Source organism: Rhinolophus sinicus, chromosome 14, assembly GCF_057876585.1.
Source record: "Rhinolophus sinicus isolate RSI-liver-muscle chromosome 14, RSI-T2T, whole genome shotgun sequence".
NCBI classification, from domain to species: domain Eukaryota; kingdom Metazoa; phylum Chordata; class Mammalia; order Chiroptera; family Rhinolophidae; genus Rhinolophus; species Rhinolophus sinicus.
The window spans coordinates 53,834-67,657 of record NC_142514.1 but is presented as its reverse complement, the minus strand read 5'-3'; the positions used below and the strand labels follow the sequence as shown (position 1 = coordinate 67,657).

At 48.6% G+C, this 13,824-nt stretch overlaps 1 protein-coding gene and 1 pseudogene across 1 annotated transcript; both read right to left on the bottom strand.

The window, feature by feature from the left end:
• Positions 1-4,231: 4,231 nt before the first annotated feature.
• LOC148755303 (uncharacterized) lies at positions 4,232-5,303 on the bottom strand (annotated as a pseudogene).
• Positions 5,304-7,130: 1,827 nt separating this feature from the next.
• LOC148755302 (histone-lysine N-methyltransferase PRDM7-like) lies at positions 7,131-11,514 on the bottom strand. Its single transcript, XM_088790028.1, has 5 exons — positions 11,490-11,514; positions 8,998-9,099; positions 8,521-8,792; positions 8,085-8,152; positions 7,131-7,206 (listed from the first exon to the last, which is right to left on the bottom strand). The coding sequence occupies exons 1-5, from the start codon at positions 11,512-11,514 to the stop codon at positions 7,131-7,133; spliced, it is 543 nt and encodes a 180-aa protein (XP_088646154.1).
• Between the last annotated feature and the right edge of the window lie 2,310 nt (positions 11,515-13,824).

Below are 13,824 nucleotides of genomic sequence, written 5' to 3'. Positions count from 1 at the left end.
GGGATGGTGGGCCCTATTCCAGTTGGAATGTCCAAGTTGTGGCACCAAATAACCAGAAGCCTGCCATTCAGATTCCCGGGCGCGTGGAGGGAACCGATTGGCCAGCGCTGAACTGAGCACCGCTGTCCTGCGCTGTGCCTGGCGGACAGCAGGGGGCGCGCGAACCCCGCTGGTCTGAGCCCCCCTCTGTCCCTCCTCCCCGTCCCGCTCGCACTGGGCCCCAGCCCCCAGCGGACACAAGTGGGGGTGAGGGTGCGCCCTGCAGCTTGGGGACACTTTGGGGCGGCAAGGACAAGGCCAGGAGATGGCTCCTGTTGGCGGCCCTGAGGTTTGCTGGGGCTTCCCGAGATACTTGTCTTAGAAAAGGGTTAGATTATGTTAGATACTAGATTAGATTAGGAGCCACTCTGGGCTAAGCAATTAGACATTGTTGCCCCTCTGACTGAGGAGAGACCAGGCTGGTGATCAGAGAAAAGTTTGGACTTTGGGCCCCACCAGGTCCCTCCCAAAGCACTATCCTCTCCTGGGAAACAATCTGTCCAACCCAGGAGCTTGCTCTCTCTCTCTCCTTCTTCTCTTTTTCTCTTCTCTTCTTTTCTCTGTATATACAGAGGGTGCCCAAAACATGTATACACATTTTAAGAAAGGAAAACTGTATTAAAGTTGTAATATTCAATATATACCGATAACAAAAGATGAATACAAGTCACGTTTGACGTCTGCGATTACAAGAGGTGCTCAGAGCGGTTACCACCAGCGTCCAGACACTTCTGATTACGGCGACCTACTGCTTGAGCAACACTGACCAAAGTGTCCACTTGCATATAGTTTTTGGCAGCCCCGGTATATATCCTTTGCCGTTCACTTAAAGGACCACAGTTATCTATTCCCATGAGTTCCCATGAAACTCTCTCTGGCTTCTCTGGTTGTCAGGAGACCTGGTTTCTTGCAGTTTTCTCCCTGACTGTGGGATTTAGCTTCACAGGGACTAAGGTCTCAAGGCCTATTTGGCACAACTCTGCTGCTGTTCTCTGATGGTCAGTGGTTGGTGGTGGGTCAGGCCAGTGTGCCAAACCTTGGTGCGATGTGTTTTCTTTCCTTTTATACCCACTTCTTCTCTGATAATAAAAATCTTTGCTCAGGTAGAGACTTAGGAAACTGAAGTCAAAGTTTCTACACCTGCTGCTGTCACTGTAACATTTCAAAGGATTTGAACACCTGCCCTGGGGTGGGGGGGAACCCATTCTCTCTGCCATCCCCCACTTGGTAAAGGCCCTCATCCACTGTTGAATCATGGCCCACCCTGGGTAGGGACGAAGCCACCAACTCTTGGGGCTGAAGGCACTCAGTCGGTCGCTTCCTACTCCTCTGTGTGTGTGTGGGGGGGGCAGTCTGGCCCTCCCCACGTGGGAGCACCTGTGGGAACGCCCCTCCTAGGCGCATAGCCCTGAATCCAACCTGCCATCCTCCCAGCCATTGGCTGCTTGGCCCCAAGGCAGAGCGAGGTGCCAGGGAGGGGGTGGGGCAGAGGGTGGGAGGGAGATTAGAGGCTGGGGTGTGAGGTGAGGGCCTGGGGGTGCAAGGAGACGACTGGAGCCGGTGGGGAGGAGCCAAGGGGGGGGGACCTGGAGCTATTCACCGATCACTGCAGACTTGGTTAGCCCAGACTCCAGACCTAAGTCCACGGCATGGGGTCAGGGGTCAGCCTTGCCTAACTCCAGCTGTGGAGAATGCTCTGCAGTTCTGGGTTCCTGGCTGACCGTTCTGCCCCCCCCCCAACACACACACACACACAGATGTCAGGCAGCACTCACTTCCCTGAGTCTCCTCTTCAAACCGAGGACTGGCTGCCAGCAGCTGCCAGCTGGGTGGGAAGGGTGTGTAAACACCCAGCTCCCTGCACAAGGTGATCTGAGCCCCTGTGAGACAGCTCGAGCAAGGCTGAAGCCCAAATGCCTTTTTAGGACAGCTTTGGGAGTCGCTCACCACCATTTCACAGATCAGCCCTGGTCTTTGAAGGAGGAAATGCACAAGGGTGTGGGTGGCAGGAGGTGGATTTGGGGGCCTGTCTTGGAGGCTGGCGGCCACACTAGGAATTTGGTTTGTTGCTGAATGGGGAGGAAGAGGGAACAGACCTGTCTCCCCTCACCTGCAATTCCTCCGCCTTGCAGGAGAGTTCCAGGGTCAGTCCTGGTGGAAGTGGGGGTGACCATCACCTGGGTCCCCCTCCCCACTGTATTTCAGCTCCAGCTTCTCTGCCAGCATCACACCGTAACTCTGCCCCATCCCATGGCCCATGGCTTTCAAGCCCCAGGCTATTCAAAGTGTTCTCTCTGGGGGGGAGGAGTGCACAGAGAAGGGAAACAAAAGCATAGACACATACCTTCTTTTAAAAAAATTCATTAAAAAAAGAATAGTGGGTATTTATTTGTGAAACCCACATGGTGTATGTAGCCTCTTCATAGGCCTGGCACAGGGAGACGGGCAGATGGCTCATTGCTGCAGGTCGTGCGTGGGGTTTGAGACTCCCCCGGGGTGGCCTGCACTCCTCTGTGTCTCCTCTAAGGGGGTTGGAATTCAGCCTTCCTGAGCCCATCGTAGCAGGAACAGGATAGAGATGGCTCAGGTCTCCCCAGGAAGCGCAGGTAACTCATGTAGGAGAGGGTGTGATAGGGTCCTCACTGACTGTCACTTCTCTCTGTGTTTGAAATCAGTTCTGGTTCCAAGGAAACCGTGGCCTCTTAGAGCTGTCAGCGCCCGCGCACCCCAGTGGCAGATGGCCGCCGTGTTCTCACAGGAGTCTTGTTGGACTCCCACCCACTGGGTCCATGGGGATTCTGTGCCCTCGTGGACATCATCTGTGAACGGGTGGCCAGGCGTGACCAACACGATGCACGTCCGCTCTGTGCATAGCATTGTCCCATCAACCTCAGTAACAAACGTAAGTTTAAAGACACAATAATTAACAATTTTGAGCTGGTGTTGGGTGCATTAAACCACGCAGGGCCAGGTACAGGGGAGGTGTGTTACAGAAGCTGCTGTGTGATGGGCCACACAGGTGAGGCCGTGCAGGGGCCCAGAGACCCACTTACAGTGGGACCGATTCCTGCAGGTGCTGTCCCCACAGTCGGTTCTCGGCAGGGCCAGTGAGGGCCTTGTCTCGGCTTATTCTCAGTATCGCCTGCCTGTGCTGACGGAGGCTCTGAGGCTGCCAGGGTCAGTGGGAAGGGCAGTGGTCTGGAGGGAGTGCTCCCTGACCCCACACCTCCTCAGGGCAGCCGAGTCTGTGCAGAGAAAAGTGGGGACAGCCCAACCTCTGAATTTGGCTCCCAGGCCCATAACTGGTCTTTATGTTCCTAGCCCAGCGCAAAGACCCAGAAGACGTGGGAACTGAAAGGTGTTCAGGGAGAGACCTGCGTTCTCGGCCATCCTCTGAGCCAGATTCTGCCTGTGCTGACTCAACTGTGAGCGGCAGCCCCCAAGGCTGAGGTCACCATTCCCATTGGCACAGAGAAGCCGATCATCTTACCGTAGGTCACACAGCTGGTGAGGGCAGAGCTGAGTCAAACCCACTGTGGTCTAATCTGGAGTCCATATGCTTTGCACCATGAGATGCTGACCTCGAAGGGACAGCAAGGAAAGGGTGAGGGAGACCAAGTGCCCCAGACAGAGCCATGCACACATACGTGCACTCACACATCCCCACCTGGCTTTCACCTCGGCGACTACAGAGGTCCTAGGAAACCAGGAGAGGAGCCAAGAGAAGCCAAAGGAGGAGGGTGGGGCCTCTTAGGAGAAAAGGACACACTTCCCAGGAATCCAGGGAAGTCCCTTCCCCAGTGAGTCTGTCTCAAATCCTAGATTACTCTCCTTGGTCAGTAAACTAACTACGGTGACTCCAGACTCATACCTTTCCAGGAGTTGAGCTCCTGTGGCTGACAGTATGAGTTCTCTGTTGCCCTCCTGGACACCTCTGCTTTCAGTGATAAGGGGGGAATGAAGTATGTGGCCTGGAGATTTGTATGGAGACAAAATTTATTAGAACAGGAGGCCAGAGAAACCATGGAGGAGATTGCTGTTGACATCCCCATAGCACTAAAGGAACTATTTGTCTTATCTCTTGTCATGAAAGTGGAGGATTTGTTTAAGCAGTTACTTCTGTACTCATTACACTCTTGGGGAGGGTAAGGGTCTGAAGACTCCCTCTGAAGCCCCCTCAAGTATGTGGTGCCTACAGTTGTCCTGTGGCTGTTGAGAAACGATTTAATGCTAATGACTCACTCATACACTCCCTGCAAACATAGGGCTTCTCCCCTGAGTGTCCTCTGGTGTCTGATGAGACATGACTTTACACTGAAGCCTCACCCACACTCTGCAAACAAAGGGCTTCTCCCCTGAGTGTGTCCTCTGGTGTCTGATGAGACTTGACTTTACACTGAAGCCTCACCCACACTCTCTGCAAACAAAGGGCTTCTCCCCTCAGTGTGTCCTCTGGTGTCTGATGAGACTTGACTTTACACTGAAGCCTCGCCTATACTCTCTGCAAACATAGGGCTTCTCCCCTGAGTGTGTCCTCTGGTGTCTGATGAGACTTGACTTATGACTGAAGCCTCGACCACACTCTCTGCAAACATAGGGCTTCTCCTCTGAGTGTGTCCTCTGGTGTCTTATGAGACATGACTTATCACTGAAGCCTCGCCCACACTCCCCGCAAACATAGGGCTTCTCCCCTGAGTGTGTCCTCTGGTGTGTGATGAGACTTGACTTTACACTGAAGCCTCACCCACACTCCCTGCAAACATAGGGCTTCTCCCCTGAGTGTGTCCTCTGGTGTCTGATGAGACTTGACTTTACAATAAAGCCTCGCCCACACTCTCTGCAAACATAGGGCTTCTCCCCTGAGTGTGTCCTCTGGTGTCTGATGAGACTTGACTTTACACTAAAGCCTCGCCCACACTCTCTGCAAACAGGGCTTCTCCCCTGAGTGTGTCCTCTGGTGTCTGATGAGACTTGACTTTACACTTAAGCCTCGCCCACACTCTCTGCAAACATAGGGCTTCTCCCCTGAGTGTGTCCTCTGGTGTCTGATGAGACTTGACTTTACACTGAAGCCTCGCCCACACTCTCTGCAAACATAGGGCTTCTCCCCTGAGTGTGTCCTCAGGTGTCTGATGAGACTTATGACTGAAGCCTCAACCACAATGTCTGCAAATGTAGGGCTTCTCCCCTGAGTGTGTCCCCTGATGCTGAATGAGATGTGACCCATCATCAAAGCCTTGCTTGATTCTTACAGTTCTTGACATTCCTACTCCCACAGATAATTTGCCTGTGTGCTCCGGATGCACTTTCTGGCCTGTCCTGGGCTCTCCCTCCACTATTTTCTCACGCTCCCTACAGCTCCCCATTTGACCATTGGGTGGTTTTGAAAAGGCCTCTGAAGTCCTCCTCTGCCTAATCCTTTTAAGCAAAGGTTTGGACCTTTCTTTCACCTCTTGACCGTCAGCGCTGTCATCCCAGCTGTGTGGATCAGTCCCTTGCTCCTGCTGACTCTGATCATCTGGGCAGGGTTCCTCTGACTGGAGGTGCTTCCCTGCTGATGTCCCTGGAAGGACCTGAGAGGGGTGACTGCGGCCCACATGCTGGCTGAGGGATTTCTAAGTGGAGAAGGCAAGAGAGGAGGAGGGACAGGGATGGATCTCCGGCTCTGGTCCTGTTGAAAGAGAAAGTTGAGGTCAGGGCAGGTGTTGACAACGCTGCCTGGGCCGTGTGCTGTGTCCTGGTGAGACCGGCCCTACTGGTCAGTCTCAGTGTGTCGACAAGGCAAGCTCTGCCTCCCACAAAGTGTTGCTTTACTGTCTGTTTTCATCCCATTGTTCTGCACTACATCTTCACAAACCCAGAAAGCCCCTGTCAAGTGCCTTTTCTACATACTGCCCACACTGGGGACTTCCAAGAAGCATCAGAGGCAGTTTCAGTCCTTTTATAGATGGCAGCGCAGTGGCCCTTCCCCATAGACAAGAATCTTCAAAGTCACGTGAAAGAGAAAACCCACAGGCCCCAAATGGCGTCACTCATGCTAAAAGCTCATGAAAACACTAGATTTAATACCCCATCTAACTGCAGTCTCAGCCTCTCCCAGAAACCATCTTCATCAACCATTCTGGAATTTTCTGGTCAATACCAGTGAGGTCATCTGTGGACCCTCTTCATCCCACCCCATGGAAAGAAGAAGCAAGCTGCAGGATAAAAACGCTTCTCCCCGAAGCTGTCCCAGCCCCTGCATAGTCTTTTCTTTTGCTAATCGCTCCCTTGCCCACCCTTCTCCATCTAAAAACCATCCATTTTTTACAACCCTTTGGGGCACCCTGGTAGATGCTACATGGGTTTCTGCTGACTCATGAATAATGCCAATTAAACCCTCAAATGTACTCGTCTGAATTTTGCCTTTTAACAAGCGTATCACCGCGAGACAGTGCCTGTTTTACTCTGTTGAGAGCTAAGAACACTCTTGATGACTTAGGTGGAATTGTCCCTAGTGACGTCCTAGAAAGAGAATTTATGGGGTCAGGGCAGGTGGGGAAAGGATCTGTGAAGTCAGGAACCACCCAGCCTGGAGATCCACAAATGCGGAAGGCAGGATGGAGTCGTGGCTAAAGGGAGCATCTGTGTAAAGCTGAATCTGAGCCTCCCATTCGAAAAGGTATTTGAGGAGCCCTATGAGCCTGGATCTCTTGTCGGGAAGTGAGACGGAATGGATAAGACAGAGGGTCAGGTCCCATTGAAAGGATTTCAATCTGAAATGCAGCTGGGGGATAAAAAGATCAGAACAAAAATAAAAAATATAAAAATTGTTCCTGAGTCAAACGTGTATGAAATGAATCCTTCATTTGTGAAGCAACTGATTTGAAACTTGACTGACATTAGACTGGATTGTACCCTAGGAGTTGGACCATGAGCATTTCCAAGAACCCTTTCTTTTCTTTCCACTTTGAAGAAGAACCGCACTGCCCACCTGTCTCCGCCCCGAGCTCTTGCTTCCACTTGCTGCCCCACTTGATGCCCAGCTCCTGGCCATACTCGTCCCCCTACCAGACCAGCAGTTCACAGCCTGGCCTGATGACCTGGTAGGTTCAGTAGAAAATCTGCCTGTGATACTGAAAGGCCACCAGGTTCTGCTCTTCGTCATCCTGGGCACAGTTCACATACCTGGGATTGAGAGGCGAAAGGAGGGAAAACACAGGTGCTAAGTTCCCACTACGTGCCAGATCCCTGTCCAGCTGCCCTCCTGATACTGAAAGCCTTCAGGCTCTTACGTTGCCCACTGCCCCGTGCACTCCTGGGGGACCTTCTGTCCACATCTAAGCCCTTCACACAATGTCCTGTGGACGCCGGCGTCCAAGTGCTGCCTAGAAAGGTTGCCCCGCCCTAGGAGGTCTCTGTCGCAGCACGGTAAGACAGGACAATAACACTCACATTCTGTATCCCCCATAGAAGAGAACCCCTCAAGGAAAGGGGCTGGGTCAGGAGGGCAAGGTGCCCAAGGCCAGACAGGCTCACTCATGCTCTGCAGGCTGCAGGACCCAGGTCTGCTTAGAACCAAGGCTAGGGTGCTTTGCTGACCTCACAGGTCAAAGGTCCCTTGTTTTAGGGTACCCTGGCACTGTGAACTTCTCAAAAACAGGAAAATTATTGTTAAATATTTCTGAAATCAATTGTTTCATGTCTGTCGGCAGTAAGTCCTTCATAAGGACTAAGGTTGTGTGATCTGTGTATGTAAGGAATCCCACTGTCTGAAAAACTGTTCATTAGATTAAAGTATGAATCCAGGGTCTCCAGTGAATCTCTGCCTCTTCCAGGTTTTTCCAGGGCCCAAAGTTTGTCCAGCGTAGAAAGTTGCATTTTGAGGACATGTACCATATTTTGTCTCCTTTTTTCTTCATGTCTCTTGGTACGAAAGAGCACTATGTGGAGACAAGAGCAGGGGATCGAGGGGACCATTGAGTAAGGCTTGATGAGAAGGGAAGGACCAGGCGCCTGTCATTGATGAGGGTCCTGTCTGGAACCCAGACACCTACTGGTCTTACCTCATCCAGTTGGACTGGGATTCGTCCTTTCCATCCACATACTCATAGCAGTTTCTCCCTTTGGTGATCTGAGATTCAGGGAAAGAAGTTAAAGGCTTTGTTTTGGTGGGGAGGTAGTAGAATTGTTCTACTCCACTGTCATCCAGGCGCTTTCAGCCTGCATGGATTCCACTGCCAACTGTGATGACATGACATGCTTCTCGCTCACCATCTACATGTCAGAGTTAATCTATCCACTCAGTAGGAGCATCTCACGGAGGGGCCCCTCTGCTGTGTCTGCACCACTTTGCTCCCACTTACCCTCTGGTCTTTAAATGGGAGTGCCACGTTCACGCAAAGTGCACTTAGCACACAGAGCTAACCGTATTGTCCCCATGCACGTGCCAGCATGTAGGTGGGGCCCCCAACCCACAGGGGACAGGTAGATGCTTCTCACTATCCAGGAATATCCACTGTTGGCCTCCTCTTCATCTTCTGTTATCTGGCCCTCGTAGGGGCCAAAGTTCAGACCCAGCGGCAGATCGGATGCCTCGTTCCACACTCCAAGCCCCGCCTCAGGGATGCCCGACACTCTGATTCTCAGCCCAGGGGGCAGAGTGAGGGCTGAGCGGTTGGGATGCCCCTTATCCACCACACGGTCCTTTACAAATGTAGGGGACCCATGAGTAGCACAGCGGTCAATGAAGAAATTCTGACACTTCTCACAATCTGGAGGTAAGAGCAACGGGGATTAGGGAAGGTGTAGTGTGTGTTCCTGGACGTAAAGAGCTTCAGAGAGAGCCCGGGCAGTCACATCACTGAGCCTCAATCCTGTACTCCAGGCCACGAGAGGAAGGGAATGATTTGGGAACCAAATGACCAGATGAAACTATTGTATCAATACATAACAGCCTTGTTTGTGAGGGTCACTTACACAGGTAGTCGTCATCCTGGGGCTCGCTGACCTCTTGGTATGTACGGCCCCTTCTTTCCCTAAGGCTGTACATCTTCACTTCAATCTCTTTTCTCCTGAGTCCTAAGTTGGAGAAGAGAAGGTGAGTGAGGTTGGCGGGCTCTGTAATGTTAGTCCCTGTTTTGCCAGAAAACACAAAATCTCCTCCTATCAAATTGTCACCTGTTTTTATATTTGTCCTCCCTTAACTGTTGGTTCAGAGACTCAGGCTCCACACTGACTACAGGTGGCTGATTCAATTTTAGTTTCTAGCTCTTCACATTATCAGGTTTAACTTCCCAGTCTTCCTATTTACAAAATGGTTCATTCATAGAGTTACTCATTCAGAAAATATTTGCTGTGGGCCCATTATGTGTTAGGCATCGAGCATACAACACCAAGAAAGTATGGTCCCTGTTATCACAGATGGATTTATTGGACAACTTGGATGTGTCAATTCTTTGAAATGTAATTTAATGCTTTCAAACAATGTATGAGCTTTGTATCCTTATCTTCACTTTACAGATTAGCTTTCAGGAGCCCACAGAATATGTAAGATTTGCCCAAAGCCCCAGAGCCAACCTGAGGTCTCAGCTTAGTCCACCTTAAACCCAGGCCTACCCAAAGTCCACCCCACAAACCTCGGCCACACTTATCAACCTTTCCAGAGGATTCAGAGGAACTAAAGTCCCCAAATTATTTTCTCTTACCTGATTTTTGTCTAGAGTGCTGTCCAGAGATATTTGCTTCTCCAGGAGGGGACATTGGTTTCTGGGTTTGCTCTGAGCCACTTGCCTCCAGCAAATTTGTGGTTCCTGACAATTCCTTCAAACTATGTTCGTTCCTTGATGGTGCCCTGGACGTTACCTTCAATGTGAGAGCCACATATTAAGAGATAACATGTGTTTCTTTAATTCTTTAGGGCTTATGACATGTGTTCACAGGCATGACTTTAATTACTACTTTGACTACCCTTGGAAGTTCCTGGGGAGTATGAATATTAGAGGGAACAGAAAGGGCCTATGTGGGTAATGAGTCCAAGAGTAGAACCCATGCCTTAAGGCTCTTTCCTTCCAACTTTTTCCGTAAAAGTAGGAGTGAGAGAGATTGGGAATAGAACAAAGAAATGGTTGGGAGAAACATACGTATGTAGACAACAAAGAAAATTATGCTTAAAGTTGCAAATTGCTCTATCTTGGAAAGAATGTTTGTAATTCGATTCACTGTTTCCCATCAATTCTGATTTAATAAGGTTGTACCATGAGGTAGTTCTCTTTAGTTTCCTGATCCATAGCATGGTCATTCTTAATGAGTTAGTGACCATGACATGTAATAACATTCACCAAAGTTTTTTGTGAGCTATTTAATTCAATATGGAAGTGAGATTACAGTCCTGCTATCAACGTACCCCTTCAGCCATCTCCATTTTTGAAATCTAACATATTATCTTCAGCATTCATTGACCCTCTTACTTCTAGTTTAAATTGTAAATTTGAAATCACTCATTCAGAAAACATTCAGGGGGCCCTCAGGGACCCTGAGACAGGCCTGGGACTTCTGAGAAGCATCAGGTCTGGACCAGCCTCTCAAAGAGCTCGCAAAGCAGAGGGAGGCATTGATTCTAAACAATTCCAAAGCACATGAGCCTCACCTGATTAAGCTCAGAGAAAGAAGCTGTTACTTCCTCTTACAGGAAGGAGGATTTGAAATCAGTTCCAGGAGGATTTGAAATCAGTTCCAGAAGGATTTGTGTCTGTGGAATAGTGAATGACTGATACAAAGTCCTTGCAGAGGGATGAGTGTCTGTGGAATAGTGAGTGACCAACATGAAGTCCTAAAGTTGATGTATTATCTGTTGCTTCTCAGTCATCAGCCCTGAGGCTCCTCAGGGACGGGAGTTGATTCCTTTACTGAGAGGGGGAGGCTCTGAGGCTGGGGTCCTCTATCCTCCCTCCCCTGGGACCCCTCACTGCACAAACTGCCTGCATACCAGAAAGCTTCCCTGAGTCAGAGGGTTGTCGTGCACCTCTCAATGTAGCATGGCAGAAAGAACCGAGGTTGAGCTCGTCAGTCAGATGAACGATGTAAACATGTATGGATGAGACGGTGCAAATTTTGTAAAATGATGATGTCCTAATGAGTTTGTAAGTGGTTTAGAGAAGGAGCTTTGGATTAGATTGCACTACCCCTGACACTGTGCTCTCAGACACATAATCAGACATTTCTGTAACTCTGAAACCTTAGTTTCCTCAGCTATAAATGGTGATAGTTATAGTGCCTACTTCAGGATTGTTGTAAGTATATTCATGTAAAACTCTTAAAGTCTGAAATATTGTGAAAATAAAACAAGTGGCAGCTCGCGTTGTTGCTGTTTGTTATTCACTATTGCAATGATGAAGATATCGACACTGTGTAGAAGAGACCAGGAAAGGAAGGCAGCAGTCCCTAGAACAGTCTGCAATTCCTTCTCTTACCTGCATTTGGATCCACGAGGAACATTTTCTCGACAACAGGATTTGGGAACTACTCACCTTCTGGTGTTGACTCTGTCTCACTCTGAAGTCCGCCCGAGAAGGTTTGACTAAAAGGTGATGAGAAAGCAGTGTTTTGGTTGGTAAATGTTTCCAAAACCTGGAGATTCTTACTGGGGACACAGAATTCTGAATCAGAGATTGACAAGTACAAACCATTGGAAATGGTTTCTGAGGTACCATTAAGGCTTATGCTTCTATTGGGGGCATCACCTAATTTTCTTAAAATTTTTAAAAATACAGAAAGCCTCATCTATGTTTCATCCTATGTTCATAAGGTATCTGTTACATTTATTTAAAAAATAAATTGGCCTTTCATGACAAAAATACTCCACAAACTAGTAACAGAAGGAAATTACATCAATATAAAGGTCATATATGAAAAGTCCATCTATAACATCTTGCTCTACAGTGAAAAAATGAAAGCTTTTCCTGTACGATCAAGAACAAGGCAAGGATGCCCACTCTTGCCACTTCTACTCAACACTGTGGAGGAGAGACTGTTCCCTGAGATGACCGATGTCGGACCCTCGTGCTAGATCCGGTCAGATGCAGGCCAGAACAGAGATTGCTTCCCCAGAATCCCCAGAGACTGTCTGAGCCACCCTTCCACTACGCTGGTTCATGCCGGTTCCTGGAACAGGCCATTACCCTTCCCCAAGCTAGCATGTGAGGATGTCCCTCTTATCTGGGGTGGTCACACTCCATACCCCCATCCATCTTGCCCTGTTCTGTATAACCCCTTAGCTCCTGCCACACTTCACGGAGGACATCCATGGTGTCTTGCTGCAGCCCAAGAGGCGTCTCGTGTAAGTTCCCTTAATAAACTCTTGATGTAAAGATGGAGTTGTCAGCCTCTTCCTTTTTTCTCTGAGCCCCAGGAAATTTTATGAAACAAACGTAGTACTAGAAGTCCTAGCCATAGTGTTACACAAAAAAGGAAACAAAGAGACATCTAATTTGGAAAGCAAAAAGTGAGATTACATCTGTTTGCAGATGACACGATCTTATGTGTAGAAATTCCTAAAGACTCCACAAAAAATCCTGTTAGAACTAATAAATCAATTCAGCAAAATTCCAAGCTACAAAATCAACAGTCAAAAATCAGTTGTATTTCTATGCACTACCAACGAACAATCCAAAAAAGGAACTTAAGAAAACAATCCCTTCTATAATAGCATTGAAAAGAATTAATTAAAAATAAACCTAGGGGCCGGCCCGGTGGCTCAGGCGGTTAGAGCTCCATGCTCCTAACTCTGAAGGCTGCCGGTTTGAGTCCCACATGGGCCAGTGGGCTCTCAACCACAAGGTTACCAGTTGGATTCCTCGAGTCCCGCAAGGGATGGTGGGCTGCGCCCCCTGCAACTAGCAACGGCAACTGGCCCTGGAGCTGATCTGCGCCCTCCACAACTAAGATTGAAAGGACAACAACTTGACTTGGAAAAAAGTCCTGGAAGTACACACTGTTCCCCAATAAAGTCCTATTCCCCTTCCTCAGTAAAATCTTCAAAAAATAAATAAATAAAATAAACCTAGGACGGTGTAGATGCCTGACTGTACACCTGAAGCTGAAGCTAAGTAATATTGAATGTCAACTATAATTTCATATATACGATCACAGGATGTGGAGGACAGCATAGGGAATAGAGTCAATGGAATTGTAACAGCTGTATACGATGTCAGAGGGCTAGTAGGTTGGGGGAGGGGGGTTATCACTTTGCGAGGGGTGTGAATGTCTATTACATTGTTTTGTACATCTGAAACTAACTTTAAAAAATGAGCAAAGAAAAAAAATTAAAAAACCGATCCAAGGAGGTGAAAAACTTGTACACTGAAAATGATAAAACATTGGTGACATAAAATTAAAGAAGACACAAGTAAATGGAAAGACATTTCATGCTTATGGATTGTGATACTTAATATTGTAAAGCTGTCCATACTTCCTAAAACAATCTAAAGATTCAAAGTGTCAATGTCCAAACAGTAGATGATTTGTATCAAAATTGATTTGAGCCAAACAATATATGCCTGGAAGCAAGAGCTCAACAGACTGAGAAAAATGCTTCTCAGAATAACATTTTTCAGCTTCTTTTATGCATTTAGCATTAAGGAGGGAATGTAAGGAAGATTACCAGAAGGCGGGAAAAAGGAAGGTGGGGAGTGGACTGCAAGAGAGCTAACAAGATTCTGTGCTCTCTTGAGGGTGGTTAAGCTTCAGAGGTGTCTGAAAAGAGGCATTTCAAAGGTGTGTTAACGTAGATGCACAGAAACAATAAAC

Excerpts from the sequence above, each read along its gene's own strand:
- LOC148755302 (XM_088790028.1), bottom strand. The coding sequence starts at position 11,514 with ATGTTCCTCGTGGATCCAAATGCAG. Across the intron at positions 9,100-11,489 it reads CCTCGTGGATCCAAATGCAG|GACTCAGGAGAAAAGAGATT; the intron begins GTAAGAGAAGGA and ends TCTCCAACTTAG. Across the intron at positions 8,153-8,520 it reads ACAGTGGATATTCCTGGATA|ATCACCAAAGGGAGAAACTG; the intron begins GTGAGAAGCATC and ends CCTGAATCTCAG.